The sequence below is a fragment of the Anopheles moucheti genome, chromosome 2 (genome assembly GCF_943734755.1).
Source record: "Anopheles moucheti chromosome 2, idAnoMoucSN_F20_07, whole genome shotgun sequence".
Taxonomy (NCBI): Eukaryota; Metazoa; Arthropoda; class Insecta; order Diptera; family Culicidae; genus Anopheles; species Anopheles moucheti.
The window spans coordinates 34,904,349-34,924,657 of record NC_069140.1 but is presented as its reverse complement, the minus strand read 5'-3'; the positions used below and the strand labels follow the sequence as shown (position 1 = coordinate 34,924,657).

Below are 20,309 nucleotides of genomic sequence, written 5' to 3'. Positions count from 1 at the left end.
TTGGAGGTCGGAGGTCGCCGGTCTAGAGATATGACGGTCGATAAAAGAGCTAGAGGCTAGTACTCCTGGTGCAATAGTTGTGCGTTTGGATGCCCCTGGCATTATGTAGCTCTTTATGTATGCCTGCTAATTGTGCCTTGCAGCCAACTGGCGGGGCCTATAGCAATGTAGGGTGCATCGAATAGAATGCTGGTTGGTTGCAATGGATGAGCTGCGAGATGGTTTGGTGTTCTGCCGAATGGTCGTCCGGCTTAGGAACTCGTACGTACATGAGTCATTTCAAATCTAATCATTTTTGGCAATTCAATGCAATGAATATCTGCTTTCAGATACCGATATGCGGGATAGGATCAGAATTTATGCGATGATTGAATTAGATGCGCCTGTATGATTAGCTTATGAGTAACAATACAAAATGAGGTATGCATGCACATGAGGGCACTGCAAATAATTACTTTTTGTATGGAGGCTGTTACAAACTAGCATCAAATTGACAAAATTCCTTGATTACTATCAAGTGTAGTTTTGGTTATCTAAGACTTAGTGTGCTCCAAACCGCTCACATCTGGACAACATAAAAGGGCTTTACAGGCTGAGTCATCCGGTGTCATTCTCATGAATGTCCACCGGAACCTGGCAAGTCTAATCCGCCAAATTTTACTACTACAATTCAGTTAACTACTCGAACTATTTTCTATAAACTGCGTCAGATTTCTAAAGTACAATAACAAATACATATTATAGCATGCAGAATTTAGAAACATGAACATTAAACTGATACAGGGATAAATAAGCTTCGAAACGATCATTAAAAGATACCGACCCCAAGCTGGATTTCCTTCTAAAAAATTAGCAAAACTGTAGCTGAAGTCATATGCTGGGTATAAATTTGTTCCACAAACTTGTACTAAAGTAGTAAGTTATCCTGTCGTGTGAAGATCGGTGCCGCTACCAATACACCACCGACTGCCCCCTAAATTCTTCCTATCCGAGACAATTTGAACAACACGTCATAAGTACTTAAATGTTTTAATGTATAATAATATACAGCAAGGTCAACCCATAAGCATTGGAGTTGCAGCGAATTAAAACAAATCTCCTTCTTATGCGTCTCAATTTAAGTAGTTCGACAACTGATTAATTTTTCAGTATCAGTATAGTAAAGTGCTCAAAATAGGGATACAGATTTTATTTAACCCACCTTTTTCGGTGTATCAGAACGGTGTATGTCGTAGGTTCGAACAAACCCAAGGGCCATGTACTATTGGACCGATTTAAACAAAGTATAAAGTGATGAAGGGCTCTGTTGCGAAGACCGAAATAATACCGCGTTTTTTAAAAAATGCTAAAAAGAAGCTTGGAAGCTTCTTCCAAGCTTCTACTAAGCTACCACTAAAGTTAGGGATACGCGATTACAATAAACGTAGTGTATTTTCTAAAGTGGAACAGTGTCGTTTTATCAACGGTTTTTATCAACGGTCGTCGAGGAGCCGACAAGTTGCGTTCGCAACAGGCTCGATATATCGAAAGTTTGGAATACTCGAACGCTTCTTGTGATTAATTAATTTGAATTTTTTTTCTATCTTCCTTTACTATAATCGAAGGATTTATGCCATTTTTAAACTACAGATTTTAGGAAAAAAAAACTTCGTACGTACCATCCCAATCACTTTTATAACGCCACACCTTTACCATAAACCATTTCTCTACATTTAATAGCACCTGTATCGAAGGTTTGGGCGCACCATCACATCCCGCTTTGCGTCCCTCTTTGTTTGCGTTTTTGAGAGACCGCTAGATACAGGTAATCTTGTCACCAACCGTGACCTTCGTTGAGACGAGTACACCTGAAACCGAAACTTTCCTCGCTTCCGCAGGTAACCGCATGCACGAAAAGGGAATCCCTCACGGTGCACGACTGCAGCCGTACGGCGATGAAATCGTTGTCGATGGACCTGCGTCACAGTGACTCGACTGTCGTCCGGAGCCGCATGTCTGATCGCACTGCAACCGTTTTGTGCCAAGTGCATGTTCTATCAAGCATCAAAACACTTAAAGCAGGCGGGATCGGTTCGAGCGAAAACTAGTTACATTCTTAGTCTCGCTGTGGACAGACGGTAGTTGAGAGATTCAAAAGTGTCGTGAGAGGTGCACGAGTGCCAAGAAGTTTAATCCAGTCGTCACGAATCGAATGCCGATACGGTAGTGTTTTGGGACCATTGGTTACAGTATGAAGGTGAATTATTTAATCTAAAAAGTTCTAAAATGCTTCAATTCCATGCTTTCAATAGTGTTAAATCAGTAGGAGTGTAGGTTGATGTATGTTATGCAGTCTACAAAGTGAACCTGTTTGTGGTGATGCTTATTTCATCGAACTTTGTGTGACTATCGTGCAATACGAACAGGTTTTTTGATGATCTTCGTCAGTGATGGATTCAATGCAGTGGCACACCACAGTGCAGTATCGTATTTTTGTGGAAATTTTTAAAATAATGCACACTTAACCACACCAAACTTAAATTATCTACACTGTATAATGTGCGGTCTGGCTGATAGTTTCTTCCATTTAAGATAACCTGCTCGGGCTGACACCTAGCCCGGCTGCTTGCATCTTTCCCTTCTGCCAGTCGTTGAAGTCACCAAAGCGCATTTTACCTAGAATGTCTACGGCTGCGACTTAGACGCCGGCGTTCACTTGGTAGAGTGTCTACCCATGATCATTGATTATTATTCGATACGATCTGCTAATTTCCGCGTAGAGGGGATTTTGTGTCGTGCCGGTCCTACGGGGGCAGGGTTATCGTTACACGCGAGATGGCCGTAACTCGACTCGGGCAGACTGTATAAATCGTACATTTAATTAAATACCGAACCGGAAATGCCTGTAGGTTGGGCGGTAAGCCAGCGGGAAAGACAATGCAAAGTGAATCGCTATTGCGATGTTATGAAGCGTCGATTAAATAGGTTTTGATGTGTTCTAGTTAACTTGTAATAGAAACAGCTTGTCCTATGTGTTGGTACCGAAGCAAAACATGTACCGAAGTACTAACCGGTATAATCTTCTTCCCTGCAGCTACTCTGTGCGCTAGCAATTCTTAGCGTATGCGTCAGGATCAGCCATCAAAAGACGTCCCCATGTCCGGCAGTGTTTTCGTACGACGAACGGGATGATTCCTACGACACCTGGTTTGGCACGATACGGCTGAAGAGCAATGTGCCCCTGTTCGGTATCTTTGTGGACATTATTTTTTCCTCGCCCGTGCTCTCGTTTGGGGTAGATATGCAACAAAAGCGAGCTCGGTGGATCTTAATTATACGATGAAACTTCTACCTTCCTAATTCCCATTCCAGACATTCGTGCGGCAGCACAACACGGACGATAATGTCCACTTCCACATCATGGACAAATCGTACCGTGTGCGGGCGGGTGAAGTCATTATCGTCAAATTCTTCGTGCGTTACGCACCGGACCGACCGGTTCCATTGCTGCGCCAGATCCGGTTCAACGGACAGAACATTTGTACGGAAACGCGCCAAAACCCGGTACGCTCCGGTACCCGTCCAACTGCCACGAATAATGGCAATCCGCAAGTGGCGTAAGTAGGCTGGTTGTTCCATCTGTTGTCCAAAAACGGTAGCCAACTAACCATTCCCACTCGTCGTTGTAATAGAACGTCTAGCGAAACTGAAGACATTATTGCTGATGTCTACACACCCGTAGTACAACCGATCAATTCCCACGTAACGCATCCTCCCGTAGAATCCCACGTACAGCCCCTGTACTCCTCTAGTTCCGCAAGTTCTTCGCGCGGTAGCGGTACGGTGGCCACCAGAGCTACCGATGCGAAGAGTTCCCACAACCAGCCGGCACACGCTGGCGATGTGTATCCACCGCGATTCAGCCCGGAGGACCATGTGGAACACTCGTCAAGCACGACCGGAAGCGGGGATGGGAAGGACCTCGACTCGGACGGGTAGAACCTTTAGGCGTTAGCGCTTAATCTTGGAGTTGCATCCGGTAATACGTTTTATCTTCTTCGTTCTAGTCACCGAGTTGCGAATAGACGTATCGCCACGACGACCTACCGATCGTTCGCCGAGGAGCGCACATGGGAGCAACCAACGCCAAGATCACTTCTATCTGAGGGCTTAAGCTCCACAAAGCGAGTCTCGAGTGTGCCGCTAATCGCCGACAAAGGTTTCACCACGCTCGCTCCATTCTCCAGCACAACTGTGGCCAATAATCGAGATCGCTACTTTGCCGGAGATTATGCATTCCTTCAGCAGGATAACTCCCCGAGGTCTACCCAAACACACTACATCAACAAATACGAGGGTGACATCTGTGGTACAGTTGTGCCGAAGGCGAACCCACTCGTCACGCACGGTACGGTATCGGAGCGGGGTCAGTTCCCCTGGCACGGTGCACTGTACCGCAGCACGGTAACGGAGCTGAAGTATCTGTGCGGTGCAACGTTAATATCGCGCCGGGCAAGTATCACCGCCGCACACTGTGTGACGCTGGAGAAAAGCACCAAGCCGGTCGATGCTGGCAGTTTGCTGCTGTACTTCGGTAAGATAGACCTGGGCAAATGGAACGGTCCGGAGGAAGATGCCCAGATCCGTACGATCCACATACCGGCCCAGTATCAGCACGAACGGTTCTTCAACGACATTGCCGTGCTGGTGCTGAAGGAGGACATTAAGTACAGCAACTTTGTGCGGCCGGTCTGCTTGTGGAACTTTGACGATGACTACAAGACGCTGATCAACAAGATCGGGTTGGTACCGGGGTGGGGTTATAACGAGCACGGGTTGGTCAGTTCGAAGCTTTCCTTCGCCCAGATGCCGGTGGTGGCGCACGAAACGTGCATCTGGTCGAACCGGGACTTCTTCAGCAAGGTCACCTCGGACACGTCGTTCTGTGCCGGATTCAAGAATGGCACCTCGGTGTGTAACGGTGACAGCGGTGGCGGTATGGTGTTCAAGCACAACAATCTGTGGTACCTCCGGGGGATAGTGTCGGTCAGTGCGGCGCTACAGGATCGATTCCATTGCGACTCGAAGCATTACGTCGTGTTTACGGATGCGGCCAAATTTACATCCTGGATCAGGAGTCTTATGTAGCCTTACCGGCACACAGAGCTGATGATTGTGGGAAGCAGTAGTACTGGCAAGAATGCTTATATTAGTAAGAACTTTGTAGATTACAAGAATTTGTAACAAAATAAAAATGATACCCCATATGTTATGTAGATTACATACGGTGTTTTCTTCCTACCCACTAATAACTTCCGAAACAGCTCCACGGCACAGATTCGCGGCGCACTTTTTTTTTTGTTTCAAACCGATAATTCTACGTTTATCAACGACGTCACAAACCGACGACATTGCGTTCCTTGACCGAACTGATACGTCACCATTGCGAACAACTACGCCGAGTAGCCTTTGCTTCAGTGCCACCACACCACCCATCGTCCAACTCGGGGTTGTGAGTGAGAATGTGTTGATTGAAATGCTTGGCGCCACTATCAATCCGAAAGGGTCGGGATTATCGGTCAAGCGTGTTTGGCCCTGCCCTGACTGCAGCAGTGCGACGCGATCTCAACTCATTCGGTCCGTGATCTTCGATCAGTGAGGAGCTAGTACGGCCAGCAACACGCTTGACAAGATGATTCGCCGCAGTAGCAGAACTTCCCTGCTACCATCGACTCCTAACAGCAGCTTGGTAGGGTTTTACGTTGTGGCGCTGTGTGTATTCGTCCGCTTACCGTGCACCCTCGCCACCTACGTACGATTGGGGCAAAGTGCGGACGTACGGCTGCCAACACCGCAAGCAACAAGCTGCAGTGATCTATTTACGATCGATCGTGAGAATGCCTATCGGAAGCAGTACGAAGGGACGATTGTATTGCGCCCAAATGTAACGATCCGCTACGTGCAGCTGGTGGTGCAGTTTGATCGTGAAGTGGAACAACTTTCGGTAAGATATTACGGAGCTCGGGAAAGGAATCCTCGGGATGCTAGATCGCGTTAGGATCGTACCTTAACAGTAGTTGCGCCATCGCCACTTTCCTGAGCGTGTGTTTCGTGTTTACAAATAAGACGTACCTAGTGTAGTGGATCACGATGCAACGATGCAGTATTTCATTTGATAAAGGCTTGCCAAAGGCAAAGGCTATCAATGGCGTAGGGCGGACAAACGGCATGCTCGTTCGTTGCATGCCTTTTGAATAACACCTGCACATTTGTCAAAAACTTCGAACGAAATCCACCAGAGCACAAAGGATGTGAACGTTTATCGATCAAGATGGCCGTGCGTAGTGAATCACTCGTTGAACTGAGAGAGATTATTAATTACCCGAACGTCATCGAACACGCCTCAGTGGTGGCACGATGGATGGCTATTGGGAACAATATTTATGATAATTGATTTGATAATGCACACATTTACATTCAAACCAGAACTACTTCGGCAGAGTCAGCACTACCGATCATCAGAGCTTTCACATTGCAAATCTGACGTACCCGCTGCGTGCCGGAACCGTCGTTAAGATTCCACTGGAGGTGTCCTATACATCCGTCACACCACCGACAGTCGTTCGTATTGAGGTTAACGGTGTTACGGTTTGTCCGGTAAACATTTTAAGGTAATGATCACCGTGCAGGGAGCTGAAACCGATTTCCACTTGATGCTCGGCATATTCTTTCTTTTTATAGACCACTAGTAAGGAATTTTCGTGATCCAATGGCAGGATCTTCAGTGCAGGCTTCAATGAGTAACAGCCGACCGGAAGTACACTCCCGAAATGGAACTACGGAACCGGTACAGCAGTTCAACTTGTCCTGCCAAGCTATACGTACCGGTGTGATCGTGTCGTCGGGACGCTGGGATGCGATTATAGAGCTCGTGGCAGAAAACACGGTCGACCGAGCTTTAATAGAGATTGTGTTTGATCATCCGGTGTACATGTTGGGGGTAGTGTTGAGGCAGTGTTTTGGAAGGACCCTTCCCCATTTTAACGTAATGTTCGCCTTCTCGTCCATAGAACCCATTCGGTGAGGTGACGACCGACGATAGTGTGAGGTTTAGGATCGAAAATCGTACCTTCATCCTGGCGAAGGATGCAGAAATAGAGTTAAACTTCTTCATACGCTACAACCAGATGGGTCCAGTGCCGGACGTTGTGGAGGTGAACTTTAACGGTCACAACCACTGTCAGCAGCGAAGACGTCGCGTGTTGAACGAAACACCGGACAATAGTTACCGGAGGACAACAACCACCGCCACTACTGAGCACACCGTGCAGTGGGGGAATGTTCACCAACAAGACGTGGAGGACACGGTAAGGTTTTAGAGAGAAAATAGTTCCACTTTATCTACCTGATCAATTTCGATTTTTCTTTAGTACGATAATGCAGGTTGGCCACTGGAGCAGACTGAATGTGCTACAGTGTTGGAACCGCTCGGCACTCGTATACGATCGCGAATTATTGGTGGAGTTACTTCGAACCAAGGCGAACATCCCTGGCACGTGGCGATCTATCTGGACGAGGTTCGTATTGTTTGATCTTGATCGTTGTCGCACAGCAAATTCTAATCCCCGAACTAATGTGCAGGAATATCAGTGCGGTGGAAGCATCATCGGCAGGCGGTGGATCCTAACGGCCGCTCACTGTTTGACGCGTCAGAACACTAACGAAACGCTCGAGGTGGACCTGTTCCGTGTGTACACCGGTATCATCGACATCAGCACGATTGATGATCACTTCTACCGTACCGCCGACGAGGTCATCATTCACCGGGATTATAATCCGGTGATGTACACCACAGATATAGGATTGCTCCGACTCAAGCGTAACATCACGTACAACAGCTTCATAAAGCCGGTGTGTCTGTACAACCGGACGGTAGACATTAGTACGTTTTATGGACGCGAGGGAAAAGTTACCGGCTGGGGCTTTAATCGGAACGGAGTGATCAGCAACGTGCTGAACTATCTGGAAGTTCCGGTCGTCTCGCAGAAGATGTGCTCCCAGCGTAACGTGCAGTTTAATAGTGTGCTAGCGGTGGGGGAATCTTTCTGCGCTGGCCACGCGGATGGTATGTAGTGGCCAGTGATGGCAAACCGAATGACTTTGGGTGTGTGTTAATAACGATCCATTTCTTCCATTCCGCAGGCAATTCCGTGTGCAATGGTGACAGCGGGGGTGGATTGGTATTTGCCGAGGGTACACACTATCACGTGCGCGGCATCGTTTCCATCAGTGCACAGCGTCGGAACTTGCTCCTATGCGATCCAAACCAATATTCCGTGTTTACCGATGTGTCCAAGTTTCTACACTGGATACGTCAGCAGGTGTCGTAGTAAGGATGGTGACCAGGTTGAACTTACGTTATGAAGACAAATATTTATTTCAATCGACACAGCGACAAGGAAAACAAGCAAAATAACGATGAATAAAAATGCTTTCGCACAAAGCGGATGCTGGATGTTGAGTTGCGTATCACATATTACGTCGAGAGCAGCGAACGAAAACGATACATCTCTTCCAGGCGGAACACTTCTTCACTCAACAAGATCACTCAACAGCTTCCGACACGATCCCGGGGAATTAACCGTAGCTCGGAACCATGCTTAAGGAATACGGTGCCAGCCGTTTGCTGCGGGTTAATACCGATACCATCATCCGTAATGATCGCACTCGTTGCTGGTGGTACTTTGAATTCTTCGGCGGCAAATTTTAGAACCGCCGTGAAGGGTGTCGCTTCCGGTACACTTAACCTGTCAAGCGGCAAGTTAGCAAAATGAACACCGTAAAATTAGAGAATATGTCGAGTGATACCGTTTCGAATAGACACTTACACCTTAAAGGGCAGCTTCGGATCGGATGTGAGTGTAATCTTAAACGTAACCTTGGACCTGGGAGGAAAAATACAGAAGAGAAAGTACGGTTCAATCTGATTCGAAACGGTAACATGACCCTTCGACTTACACTGCCATCTTTCAATAATCTATTGTCTAAATCACCTACACTGGAGTCTAGCGTGAAATATGTTTGTTCTACTGTTTGGAAATGCTTTTTAAAAACTGGTGTTAACTACGGAACAGCTGTAACCAGTTTTCTAATTCCACGCGCACCCAACAAATGGACCCAACAAAATTGTCAACAAATGCAACTGACACGTAGCCGACACCGTACTCACACGCATACGCATACACGCTGTCAAAGGGAAATCAAATACAGTGCGATCCCATTTTATGACACACCGCGTGTATAGCATTATTTGAAATTTAATTTAACTTGCTCTCTGCTTGTTTTATACATATATTTATGCAAATAGAAATGTATCTACTTTTTACAAGCTTCTTAAGGTTTTTGGATAAACAAAAGCATGCTAATTGCTTTCTATTTTTTCGTTAATACTTTCGCCGTCAGCTAAAGTATTCAAGCTTGGTAGCGAAATTGAAACCTTTTTAGGATAATTTAGAAACAAGTGTTCATAATATAAGACGAGAAGTTTCAGTTAAAATTTATTTCATTTACAAATTTATTTCACGCTTTGCCATCGTCACACACGCACACATGTTTCCTGAACAGAAAACATTTATTACTTCTTGATGGAGCCGGTAAAGTGAGCAGTAAAGTCAGAAGGGTCACACAGGATTTTACACTTTAGTTTTGACTGGCAGCACACATTTTTTGACGCGCCGCACACGATTTCTTGTCGAAGGCGCAAATTTTTGATTGCAAGCACCGGAGTTTTGATCGGGTTCATTTACATATAGGGAGCACATAAGACTATGAATAGACCACCACTTTCTAGCCTGCCTGTCTTGAATGAATAGCAATCTGTGGCTTAAATTACCCACAGCTGAATAGTTGATCCAGGCTGGCCGCTTACTGGAACATAACTTGTTGGTTTAACGTTCCCGGTAATCGTACATATGTTCCACCCGGTTGTTGTTGTTGCTGCTGCTGCTGCTGCTGTACCACTATCGGTACGCCAGAACCGGAAGCAATCGCCACCGGTGCTACGATCGTTGCGGTCGGTTGTACTAGCAGATCCTGGGAGAGCATCGGCAACGGTGGATCACCCTGGAACCAGTTAATTAGCGCATGTTCCGGAAACTTGGTACACTTCAGCTGATCGGCAATTAGATTCTGGGAGAAGTTGACGTGATTATTGTACGCTTCGATCTCCTGCGTCGGTTCCTTTAGCATCCGATGGAGATCCTTCAATATGGCACTGCCCCACAGCTGGACGTGAATGTCCGGTATTTTGGAAGCCAGCTGCATTGCCGGCGTAACCATGTTCATGCTTTCCTTCGAGTTACCGATGCTAAGGAAAACGTGGCTCAGCAGTACGAGCGAACAGGACGTTAGTCGGTTCAGGTCTTCCGCGTTCGCCATCTTTAGCGTTTCACGAAGAAAGCGTCTGTTGGAAGGATAATTAAAAATGACATTAAAATGTGTACAATTCGAAGTGGAAAACGAGCAACTCCCTCCGCTTTACGTACTTTGCCTCGTGGAAGCTACTCTTGTGGAATGCGTTCAATCCTTGCACGTAGTAAAAGCTTCCCATCAGTGCCTGGCTATTGGAGCATTGTGAATTTTCCTGCTGTATCTGCTCGAGAATATTGCGCAGATCTTGCTCTCGCTTCGTCCGCAAGTACACGATGGCAAGGTTTAGGTTGGCGAACAGTTTGAGCTCCCGTTCGGTCGTTTCCTGGATGCAGGCGTAAAATTGCTTTTCTGCGTGCTCGAACAAACTTGTGGACATCGCGTAAAGGCCTAGCAAACAATGCAGCTGTGGCGCGTGCTTCTTCAGCAGAAATTTGTTCGATGACGACAGGCATACATCCTTGGCCAGGGCGATCTCCTTGATGGCTAACGATTTGTTACCCATCACCAACCGGCACATGATGATGTGCTCGAGCAGTATGATCTGAAACACTGCCAGAATTGGTTTGTTTTCTTGAGCTGTTGAGGAGGAATAACAAAAGAAGAGAAAATAATCAATATCCTATATGCAGCTATGCAATCGGTTAAATACCGCCCCTACATTTTAGCTTCTCGATTTGGGTCAGTGCCTTTTCGGTGTATTTCTGCGCCTTGTCCATATATCCAGCCATCATCGAGTGTGACACGGTGACCAAGTAAACGAGCACGTACAGCTGCTCCTTCGGTAACCACATGAACATTTCTGTGTTGTTCTGTCCGAAGATTTGTTCATCCGAAGGCCAGTTCGGTGCAATGATCGTCTGGATGCTTTGCTGTAACATTTTTAGACTCGTTTTGACCGTTTTCACCTGTCCCAGCTGTAGATAGTGGCACACTTGCAGCACGTAGAAAAACACCTTCAGGTACTCCTTCAGGTGAAAGTTCTGGATTGAATGGTCGATGATGGGACTGGCTTGGCTCAGTATCGCTAGGACGTCGTTCGTTTTCCGCTCAATCATCATGATCATGGCGCGGCTTAACAGAAATAATGACTTCAGATACGTCGCATTCGATTCGTCCGTTGATTCTACACCCACCGCCAGCAGTTCCGAGGCAAGCGTATACTCTTTGTCCGTGGCGTGCGTTTGCTGTGGTTAGATGAAAAATTTGAATAACACAAAAGATGTTGATTTCCTACAGCTACACAGTCACTTACCGCTAGCTGGAACAACAGTTTACAGTGCCAGTAAACATTGTGCTGCGACAGTTCGATCGCTTTCCTTAGCACCGGCTTAGCGAGCGAGCTTTGGTCCTGCTGCTGGTACAACTGTGCCAGCAAGCTGGCCGTGTCGAATTTCACATCGTCAAAGTTGTTGATGTTTTCCGAAAGGATCCACTGAAAGGAGGGAGCATTGATAGTTTGCTTTAGAGCAAGACCGATTATTGAACAGACTTGGTGTTGGCCACTAACCGCTTGTTCAAGATGATTCTTTGCTAGGTCGGTGTTTTTTGTGTAGGCCATAAGGATCTGCCCGAGCTGTAGGTGCGTGCGGGCTTCTACCTTCAGCGGTGGCTTGAACGTAAACAATGCCTGCAAGCACTGGATGCACTTCTTGATATCTGGCGGAGTCGAAGTGCGAAAGTATTCCGCCAGTCCCAGCAGGGATATGTAGCAAGCATCCTGGGAGGATGTCATCAGACGGACAGTTGGGCACAGGAAGTGGAATAGTGGACAGGAAAACTATCTTTTTCGTTTGGATCTTTGGAGCAAGCGAAAGTACCGACGACGTAAACAAATGCGATGCACTGGCGTTCGCACAAACGGCACCTCCGCAGGTCATTTGTAGAGACATATCAAACATTATTGTTATTTATGAAGTTATTATTATCGCTTTTCGTATGATTGTGTTTATTTGGAAAATGTGGAATTGTTGCCATTTTGTCTAAAAAGTTTTCAAAAGCATTCTTTCGAGCAAAAACACAAGATTTTGTATAATAAAGTCAAAATCGATTTTCGATTATACCACAGTGCACGCTGGCCAAGTGACAGTGTTGCCAGATACAACGATGGCGTCTAATTTAAATTGAGCCGTTTTTGGCCATCACGCCATTTACTTCAGAACGGTTCCTAGCATATAAATTTATCAAAATGTTTTTTGAATACCCCCCCCCCCCCCCTCCCTCCTTTAAAGATTATTATTAAAAATTCAGAAGATTTGATAACTGTTGCATGGGAAATCAGGGACATTCTGCTCACTGATCTACAAAAAAACCGTTGTGAGTTCGACTTGTTGCTGGCTCACATAATGTCTACCTGATATGGACCTACCTACCTACCTAACTGCAGAACGATTCACCTGAATTTTGTGGAGACGCAGAAATGTCCTGCTTGGCTATAAACCACAAGCAATGAGATAATCGCACACTATGCAGCGTCTGATGAATGTAAAGGTATCGCGATACTACAGTATTGGTATACTGGTAGAGGTATACTACACGCTACACAACTAGGTTCAAGTTAAATAACTATTAGTTCTCCACGCTCCAACGCTCTATTACTAGAAAAATCAGTGCTACAGTCAACGCATCAAAGCATAAATCTGCTGTACTAGACATATTCTAATTTAGTAAAACGTATAGCAAAAATTAACTATTTACGGCATGCTATTTAAGTATACCCGGAATAAGTTATTTTAGTATACGCTGAATGAAAGGCTCGGTTAAATCATAGTCAACAATCGTCAGTTCAAATCATAAGAGCCAAGAGAACTGGCAATGCAATCAGTTGCAGTTTTCCAATTGTGAAAGACGTCGACTTTCGAGGAAATTATGTGCAGTGCGTACGACAAGCAGGATAAGGGATAGTGGGAATAATCTGACGCAAGATTCTTAAGAACTGCTTAAGTGTAATTTGGAGTACTCATGTTAAAATGATATGTCGCATATGAGCATCACAGTCCAGGTGGGAGCTGAACACAAACAGGACGTGTCGTATATTTTTACGATACATTTCATTCGTGATAACTGACCAAGGTTCGGGACTAATTAACTACAATGGCCAAATATTTAAAACACGATGCACGATGCAATAAAATTAACAACGTCCACCAATTGGGAAGAAAACCTCTTTTTAAACATCTTTGAGTTTACGTACACAAGGGAATTCTGTAGCATAGCTCTGTAACCGGGTCCATTAGCTAGTAGTAGCAAACCTTATTCGATTATCTGTAACCTTTTAAACAGTAACGCAATATCTTTAGCATATTTTAAGCTTTTAATCCGTAATATATTCTCATCCATATCTTCCATATTGTTTTCAACAGCACCACTATCTTGAAGATCTGCCATCCAGACAGACTCGCTTTCTTTATTTGTTCTATCATTCACATCGGGAACAGTCATTTGTACACGGTGACTTAGCGTATTGATTCTTAAACTCTAACTTTCTTTTATGTATAATCGAACACTTCCCCTCAACAATCACACATCCATGCTGCCCGTCTTTCCACCCCATTCGTACAACCTTCTACCGAGGTACGTTGACACGTGTAAACACGATGGATTCTTAATTTCTCCGCCTTCCGAACCCGCGATCCCTTCCACGACCACCTCGATCGTCCCGGAAATCTCGACCACCGCCCCTATTTCGATGGTTGCCCCTATGGTTTCCACCACCATCGTTGCGCATCCAATCGTCACCCCGATTGAAGTCGTTCCTATGATTTCCCGCATTATGATTATTATTGTTGTTGTTATTGTTGTTGGAAAAGCCACCTTCGTCCTCATTCTGACCGCCACCCATCATGGCGAATGGGTTCGAATTACCGAATGGGGGTGGTCCACCGGGAATCGGTGGTGGTGGTCGCTGTAGATTAAATGCATCCATCGATCGACCACCGTCGTCATCGCCGAATGGTCCACCTCCAAACGGTGGCATCCCTGCCGGATGTTGAATACCACCGCCACCATTATTCGCCATCTGCCATGGTGCTATGCCGTGCATTCCGGGCGGTGGTCCAGGTGGCATATCATTATCATACTCCGGCATCCACTGCCCATTACTGTTGGTATTCTGACTAACGGGCGTATCGGATCGCATGGCAGATGAAGACGAGGGTGGTTCCACTATCATCACCGAATCGTCCTCTTCCTCGTCCCAGTTGCGATCGTTGTACTCTTTCCAGATCTTTTTGTCCTCCTCCAGATCACGCTTTTCCCGGTGCTTGTCCCGATCCCGTCCCTTCCAATTCCGATTGCCACCAACTTCTACCGGATCGTTCGTGTTGAACTGTACCGCTACCGGTGGATTTACATCCAGCTGCAGTAGCGACGGTAGCTTCGTATCGAATGTGAGATCATCCTTCGATCGTGATGCCGAATCGTCCATCGAGTGGACCGAATCGCGCGATTGCTCCGGTGGATCCACAATGAGCGGTAGCGGACCATAAAAGAACTTTGGTTCGACGTCAAGCCGTGCTCGTTTGGCAGGTGGTTTCGGAGGCTGTTCCTCATCGCCGTTCGATGGCGGTTCCGGTTCCTCCAGCGGTGGGAAAATATCGTGCAACTCCGGGATGCCACCCTGCTCGATGAATCGATTCAGCGCTTCCGTTCCTTCACTAATCGCCTGCTCCAGTGGACTGTCCGCTGTGGATAGAAAATGCAGTTTAATTTTACATTGCCAATGGAAACATGCCATTTTCCGTGTGAGACATTGGTCACTTACGTATCACCGCGACCGTGCGCTCGTATAACGAAATGGCGGTCGGTAGTGGTTTCTTCGGTGCCATCGGTCCACTGTCCACGATCTGGGAGATCACTTCCTTGATCTCGTCCGCAGCGGTAGAATGATCGTCCAGCTTGCTCGATTCATTCCACTGCGCCTGGAAGTTGCGCGGAATCGGCTTACTGTACGGTATCTTCTTCTCGCGCATTTTCTCGTTAAAACTGTTCTGATTCAGATCCAGACCCGGAATCGGTCCCGCCTCCTTGGTCGCAATGCTTTCCACGATGTCGACCTTATCTTCCGGGCCCATGCCAGGAATGACGATGTGTTCCTCCAGCTCACACTCGTCCAAACCGGCCAGGCTAGCGGGCAGCGTGTTGAGATTGTACTTGTCACGCATCTGATCGCCGGGACGGTTGCGCGTCCAGAACTTTACCGTGTGATCGTTCGAACCCGAACAAAGTATGTGCCCGAGCGGATGCCATGCCAACGTCCAGACGATGCTATCGTGTGCCATATCGATACTACCGACCTCTTTGTCGGTGCTGTAAACCATGAAGCAAATGATAAAATTAGTAGCTTGCAACGTTTATTGCAACTCATTGCATTGCTCCACATATCACACATGAACCAAACAGAATATTTTCAAGTTTGAGAAAATATCCCCATGGAACATATCCGGTAAAATAAAATGTTTTCTTCATTCTATGCTATCGTGTGAAGTGTTCAGTTCCACGAATCTGAATCTCTATTTAAAAAATTCATAAATCATCCAAGATTTATGACCTCCATTAAGATTCATCCGACACTACTCTGAGGATTCATGAATCTTTTAAGAATCGATTGCTGATTAGAATGACTCCTTACTAAAGATTCGTATGAATGACTCTTCTGTAAATATCCATTAGGCGCAACACTACTCGTGTTCGCTTGCGGCTTTTGATACATACCCAACGTTCCAGAACAGGATCGACCCATCGGAACCACCGGAAGCGAACAGACCTTCGTGTATCGGATGCCACGATACCGCGCTCGCTTCCTTCTTGTGGCCACGGAACACCTGCACCTCCTCGCTGAGATTTCTCAGATCAAACAGCTTCAACAGGTGATCGCGGGAAGCCGTCACCAACCAGTTGCCGTTATCGTTCCACTTCAAATCCATCACCGTCGATTTGTGAGCATGGCTACGGAGAAATTAAAAACATAGTACCAAACTTAATATCGCCAAACGCATATGAAAAGACGTCTCGTTTTCGCATCCTTACAGTGTGGCAAGCGCTTGGCCGCACTTGGGATCCCAAAGCTTGATCGGTTGTTGGTTGTCCTTACTGCCGGACACGATCAGTGCCTTTTGCGGGTGCCAATGAACGCACTTGACGTCCGCACCATGCCCTCGCAGCACCCGTTCCTCCTGGCAGCGTAGAAAGTCCCACACCCTCACCGTACCGTCATCGCTGCAGCTTGCAAATTTCGCATCCGAAGGGCTGAAACTGTTCATCGCACAGAAAGGAAACAGAACGGGAAGCGGGACAAAGTATTCCCCCGGAAGGGAAGGTTAGTCATTACTGCACTTTCAAAAACAGATACAACCGTCGAACGCCCATTTCCGCCTCTACACTGCCAATATCCTGCATGCATGGCTAAGTATGATCTGTCGGGTTTGAAAAGGAACTGTTCTGCTGTTTTTAAAGAAACTGATTTCAAAATTGGAAAATAGAATAAAATTAAGTGTATGTGTGGGACTGGATTCGGTCATTCGTATGGTCACTATGGTATGAACCGAGCATCATGGTCGATTGTGGTGTTGATCTACAGGGACGTTTGGGGTTTTTTTTCTTTTTATTTTCACATTCCTTCACCTGTGGCACAAATCATCATGCAGAAGCGAAAAACACGTTGAAAAAGGCACTCGAAAGCAATGAGCAAAACAATTCGGTCACATCTTTCAGAAAACGGAAACTCAGGACAAGTAAATGTACAAAACGCATGTTCGGTTTTCTATACTTGCGGTTCGTCCCATTTTTCATTGTGCGAAAATAAAGGAACCAAGCAAGATAAGTAACGATACTTTATTCAGCTAATTTCGACTGTACAAAGCATTGTGCGCGAGTGGTTTTGCACTAAGGTGTCTGTTAGAAACACTTTATTTCAACTTTCCTTTTGGTTGCTTGGTTTTCCTTGCTTTTTTTTTATTTTGCGTATGAAAATTAGCATAGTTTCCGTTCCGCTTTGTGTTTTATTTCCTCTCCGTTTTTATTTGTGTGTTTTTCTTGAATTTATTTTTACTCTAAATTATCACATGCACCTTCAAAAGGGCCAGTAGTTTGGTGTGTTCTTTGGGGAACTTTAGGTGGGTATATGATAGATAAATTAAGCAAAAACAGTTTATTTACTTTATTTCAGGTACTTGGTTTTTTTTTTCAGATGCAATTGAGTCCACAGGCGCCATTGTTAGGATTTTATTTCAAAAATCGTAAAATAAATATTTCCGCACGTACAGGCCCGTAAAATGGGCCCGGCAAATGTGATGATGATGCTTAGAAACAAACGTAAAAACAAATGTGAGATCACCCAGGACACGCACTAGAACCGTGCAGTGTTCAATAACTTTACGTTTATGATTGAATGTGTACAAAACTAAAAAGGTTACCGAAAGAAAATCAATTTCCCGGAACCGAGTTAGAAGTTTATTAAAATTATACATTGCCTTTGGTTGTTGGGATACAATCAACAAAGCACAACAAAACAAAGCCCAAAATATTACGAAAAATGGATTAACCATTTTCGCAACGTATTGTTTAAACAATAATAACGTAGGACAGAAAAGGAAAAATTGTGAATAGACAATGAGAGAGAGAGAGAGATAGAGATAAGGTATACTTAGTCGAACGAGCAATGGCAGGAATATTAGCAGCATGAAAGCGGCCAACGTCGTTTGCAACCGTCGTGCCCTTATGAGAAGCCGTAATTGCAACCCAAAGCCGGTCACGGCTGATGCCTGCGACCGATGGCCACGTGAAGTAGGTTGTGTGCTGGTCCTGTAACCGTTACTGCAGCCACTGGTGCTGTACCTGATTCCACGTATCGGATCCTTGTGGGCCTGGAACATCTTCACGTTGTTCATGTTTGACTGCCAGTACTTGACGTATCCGCCATGATCACCGGTTACCATCCAGTTGTCGTTGTGTGACCACACCATCGTACGCACCGACACATCGTGCGCCTTTAGGTAAGAGACAAGCAAGCCAGCATAACGATATAAGAGAAAGAACAAATCAAAGAGTTAATATACGACCAACGATCGTTCGATCTGAAATCGGGGATCAAAATCCTTGGGGGTTTTCACTGTCCCTGTTCAACCGTACCTGTAGAATTGTCTCGAAGTTAAACATAAGCCCATTCCATAGGGTAAACTCGCCGGAGCTCGCACCGGTAATTAACCGGCGCCCTTCCGGCGTCCAGGCGAGCGTGAAGATTGGACAGCGCATCTTGTTCGTAGCGGTCTTAACGAAACGGGTCGTGACCGCATTGCTTGGATTGTCCATGTAGCTTGGCGGTGGCAACAGTTCGGGAATGTAGATGCTCTCCGGTTGCAGGGCACGTCTGTCACGATGGTCCCGTTGCCAGGTGCGACACTGGAAAGCATATAAAGAAACAAGACATAGGCCACCATTAGTGTGCCAGCTGAGTACCATCACTGACCCTCCCACTTACCTCTAGCGCCTTTATGATGGAAGCATTGTAGTCGACCGTTTTACGCATAACCGACTTCCGGAGCCGCTTGCCATCGAAATCATCCTGCGACATTGGACCGCCGCCGCGAAACCCATTGAAATGGTGGTACGGTTTGTGGTGGTAGAAGTTAAACTGCTGCTTCGGTGGTTGTGGATGCTGGTAGCTAAGGATTCGGTTAATGGGTGGCGGGTTGGCAAAATGTTGTACCGACGGTGCGGCATCAACTGACGGAGGTGGTTGCGAGAATTCCATTCTGCCGTTTGCTTTCCGTACTCCGTCGGTAGGCGTGGAATGGATAGCCGGTACACAAGCCTCTTATAACCAATGATTTGATATCGGTTCCTAAATTCACACGAAGCAATTTGATGGCCACCGGGGTTTATTTACACACCAAGCTTCTGCCACACCTGTCACATACTGTGACCCTAGAGCAGTTTCCCTTTGGGAGTAACCAATAAAATATATACACACGTACACACAAACACACACACAAGCACACGGTTTCACTTTCCTTAGCAGCACGCGAAAGGGCGACGCACAATGATCGTGTTGGTTGGTATGTTGAACTGGTTTATCCGTCCGAGACAACAAGATGAGAAGAATTCTTATCAATTCAATAGATTATTTTCCCTTTGGAGCCAAATTTGCGACCTTTTCCGAAAGGTTGACAAGTACGGGCGACAGTAACGCAGCTTGACCCGGGCTAAAGTTCGCACTGTTACTCGGTTTCCCTGCGCGCTACCTGCACATGCCGGCTGGCATTCGGTGTGCTAGAAGTGTATCGGCACAGAATCACTAACCTGAGGCCTAAAAACCACCTTCTCCTGTAAGCAATTTCCTATTCCGTTTCGTACGCTAGTGGATGTTACGCGTGATTTCTGCGGCCAACCATTTTCCAGACGTTTGACAACCGACACGATGACAGTATGATGGCTTCATCAACGCTATGGACATTTAGATGACACACACGCTCAACTGCGGGCTTGCTTTTAAAAATATAAACTTGCACTAAAAAAGAAAATTGTGATAAAATTTGTTATTCTTGATCATTTGTTTGTTCATTGGCTGGACGCCAAAATTTTAATCCTCTAAATTTCTATCAAAATCGCAAATGGTAAGCAAATATATTTTTCAAATCCAGAATCAATTCAAAATGAGACGACAGTATTGCGCGCTCGAGAAATTCTTATTTATAGTAACAGCACTAGTTGATTGTGCATTTAGTTTCGTATTTCGCTTTTTTAAATAAATTTAATCCTCTTCCGTTCAGATCTTTCGCTATTTATCCGTTTCTATTGTGACTAGTGTACGGCCATACATTTTCATAGACCACTGCCTGACACATTCCCATCCGGTATCTCGCTTTCATTTCTTGCAACTGCTCCTCATTCATTGTTATACTTCG

General features: G+C 45.8%; 6 protein-coding genes across 6 annotated transcripts in view; 2 read left to right on the top strand and 4 right to left on the bottom strand.

Moving 5' to 3' along the window:
* Nucleotides 1–6,578, bottom strand: part of LOC128299559 (galactosylgalactosylxylosylprotein 3-beta-glucuronosyltransferase P) — a 61,947-nt gene extending 55,369 nt beyond the window's left edge. The window contains exon 1 of the mRNA XM_053035562.1: nt 6,529–6,578. The gene's annotated coding sequence lies outside the window, so the exon portion shown is untranslated. The remainder of the gene's footprint in view (nt 1–6,528) is intronic.
* LOC128299558 (mannan-binding lectin serine protease 1-like) lies at nt 2,111–5,237 on the top strand. The gene is made up of 5 exons (XM_053035560.1): nt 2,111–2,236; nt 3,074–3,274; nt 3,352–3,596; nt 3,672–3,974; nt 4,047–5,237. Exons 1-5 carry the CDS (start codon nt 2,231–2,233, stop codon nt 5,125–5,127), a joined length of 1,836 nt encoding a protein of 611 aa, XP_052891520.1. The 5' UTR covers nt 2,111–2,230; the 3' UTR covers nt 5,128–5,237.
* On the top strand, nt 5,672–8,488 carry LOC128309335 (complement C1r subcomponent-like protein). The gene is made up of 7 exons (XM_053045695.1): nt 5,672–5,983; nt 6,466–6,650; nt 6,721–6,982; nt 7,050–7,346; nt 7,410–7,556; nt 7,621–8,104; nt 8,182–8,488. Exons 1-7 carry the CDS (start codon nt 5,672–5,674, stop codon nt 8,367–8,369), a joined length of 1,875 nt encoding a protein of 624 aa, XP_052901655.1. The 3' UTR covers nt 8,370–8,488.
* LOC128299561 (ubiquitin-fold modifier 1) lies at nt 8,399–9,181 on the bottom strand. The gene is made up of 3 exons (XM_053035564.1): nt 8,998–9,181; nt 8,868–8,924; nt 8,399–8,786 (listed from the first exon to the last, which is right to left on the bottom strand). The coding sequence occupies exons 1-3, from the start codon at nt 9,003–9,005 to the stop codon at nt 8,588–8,590; spliced, it is 264 nt and encodes an 87-aa protein (XP_052891524.1). The 5' UTR covers nt 9,006–9,181; the 3' UTR covers nt 8,399–8,587.
* A 630-nt stretch (nt 9,182–9,811) lies between these two features.
* LOC128297265 (MAU2 chromatid cohesion factor homolog) lies at nt 9,812–12,143 on the bottom strand. The gene is made up of 5 exons (XM_053032875.1): nt 11,918–12,143; nt 11,663–11,842; nt 11,069–11,594; nt 10,524–10,986; nt 9,812–10,441 (listed from the first exon to the last, which is right to left on the bottom strand). Exons 1-5 carry the CDS (start codon nt 12,140–12,142, stop codon nt 9,904–9,906), a joined length of 1,932 nt encoding a protein of 643 aa, XP_052888835.1. The 5' UTR covers nt 12,143; the 3' UTR covers nt 9,812–9,903.
* A 1,656-nt stretch (nt 12,144–13,799) lies between these two features.
* Nucleotides 13,800–19,792, bottom strand: LOC128303466 (pre-mRNA 3' end processing protein WDR33). Its single transcript, XM_053040434.1, has 7 exons — nt 18,884–19,792; nt 18,535–18,804; nt 18,241–18,392; nt 16,435–16,659; nt 16,120–16,353; nt 15,170–15,714; nt 13,800–15,090 (listed from the first exon to the last, which is right to left on the bottom strand). The coding sequence occupies exons 1-7, from the start codon at nt 19,154–19,156 to the stop codon at nt 14,012–14,014; spliced, it is 2,778 nt and encodes a 925-aa protein (XP_052896394.1). The 5' UTR covers nt 19,157–19,792; the 3' UTR covers nt 13,800–14,011.
* Between the last annotated feature and the right edge of the window lie 517 nt (nt 19,793–20,309).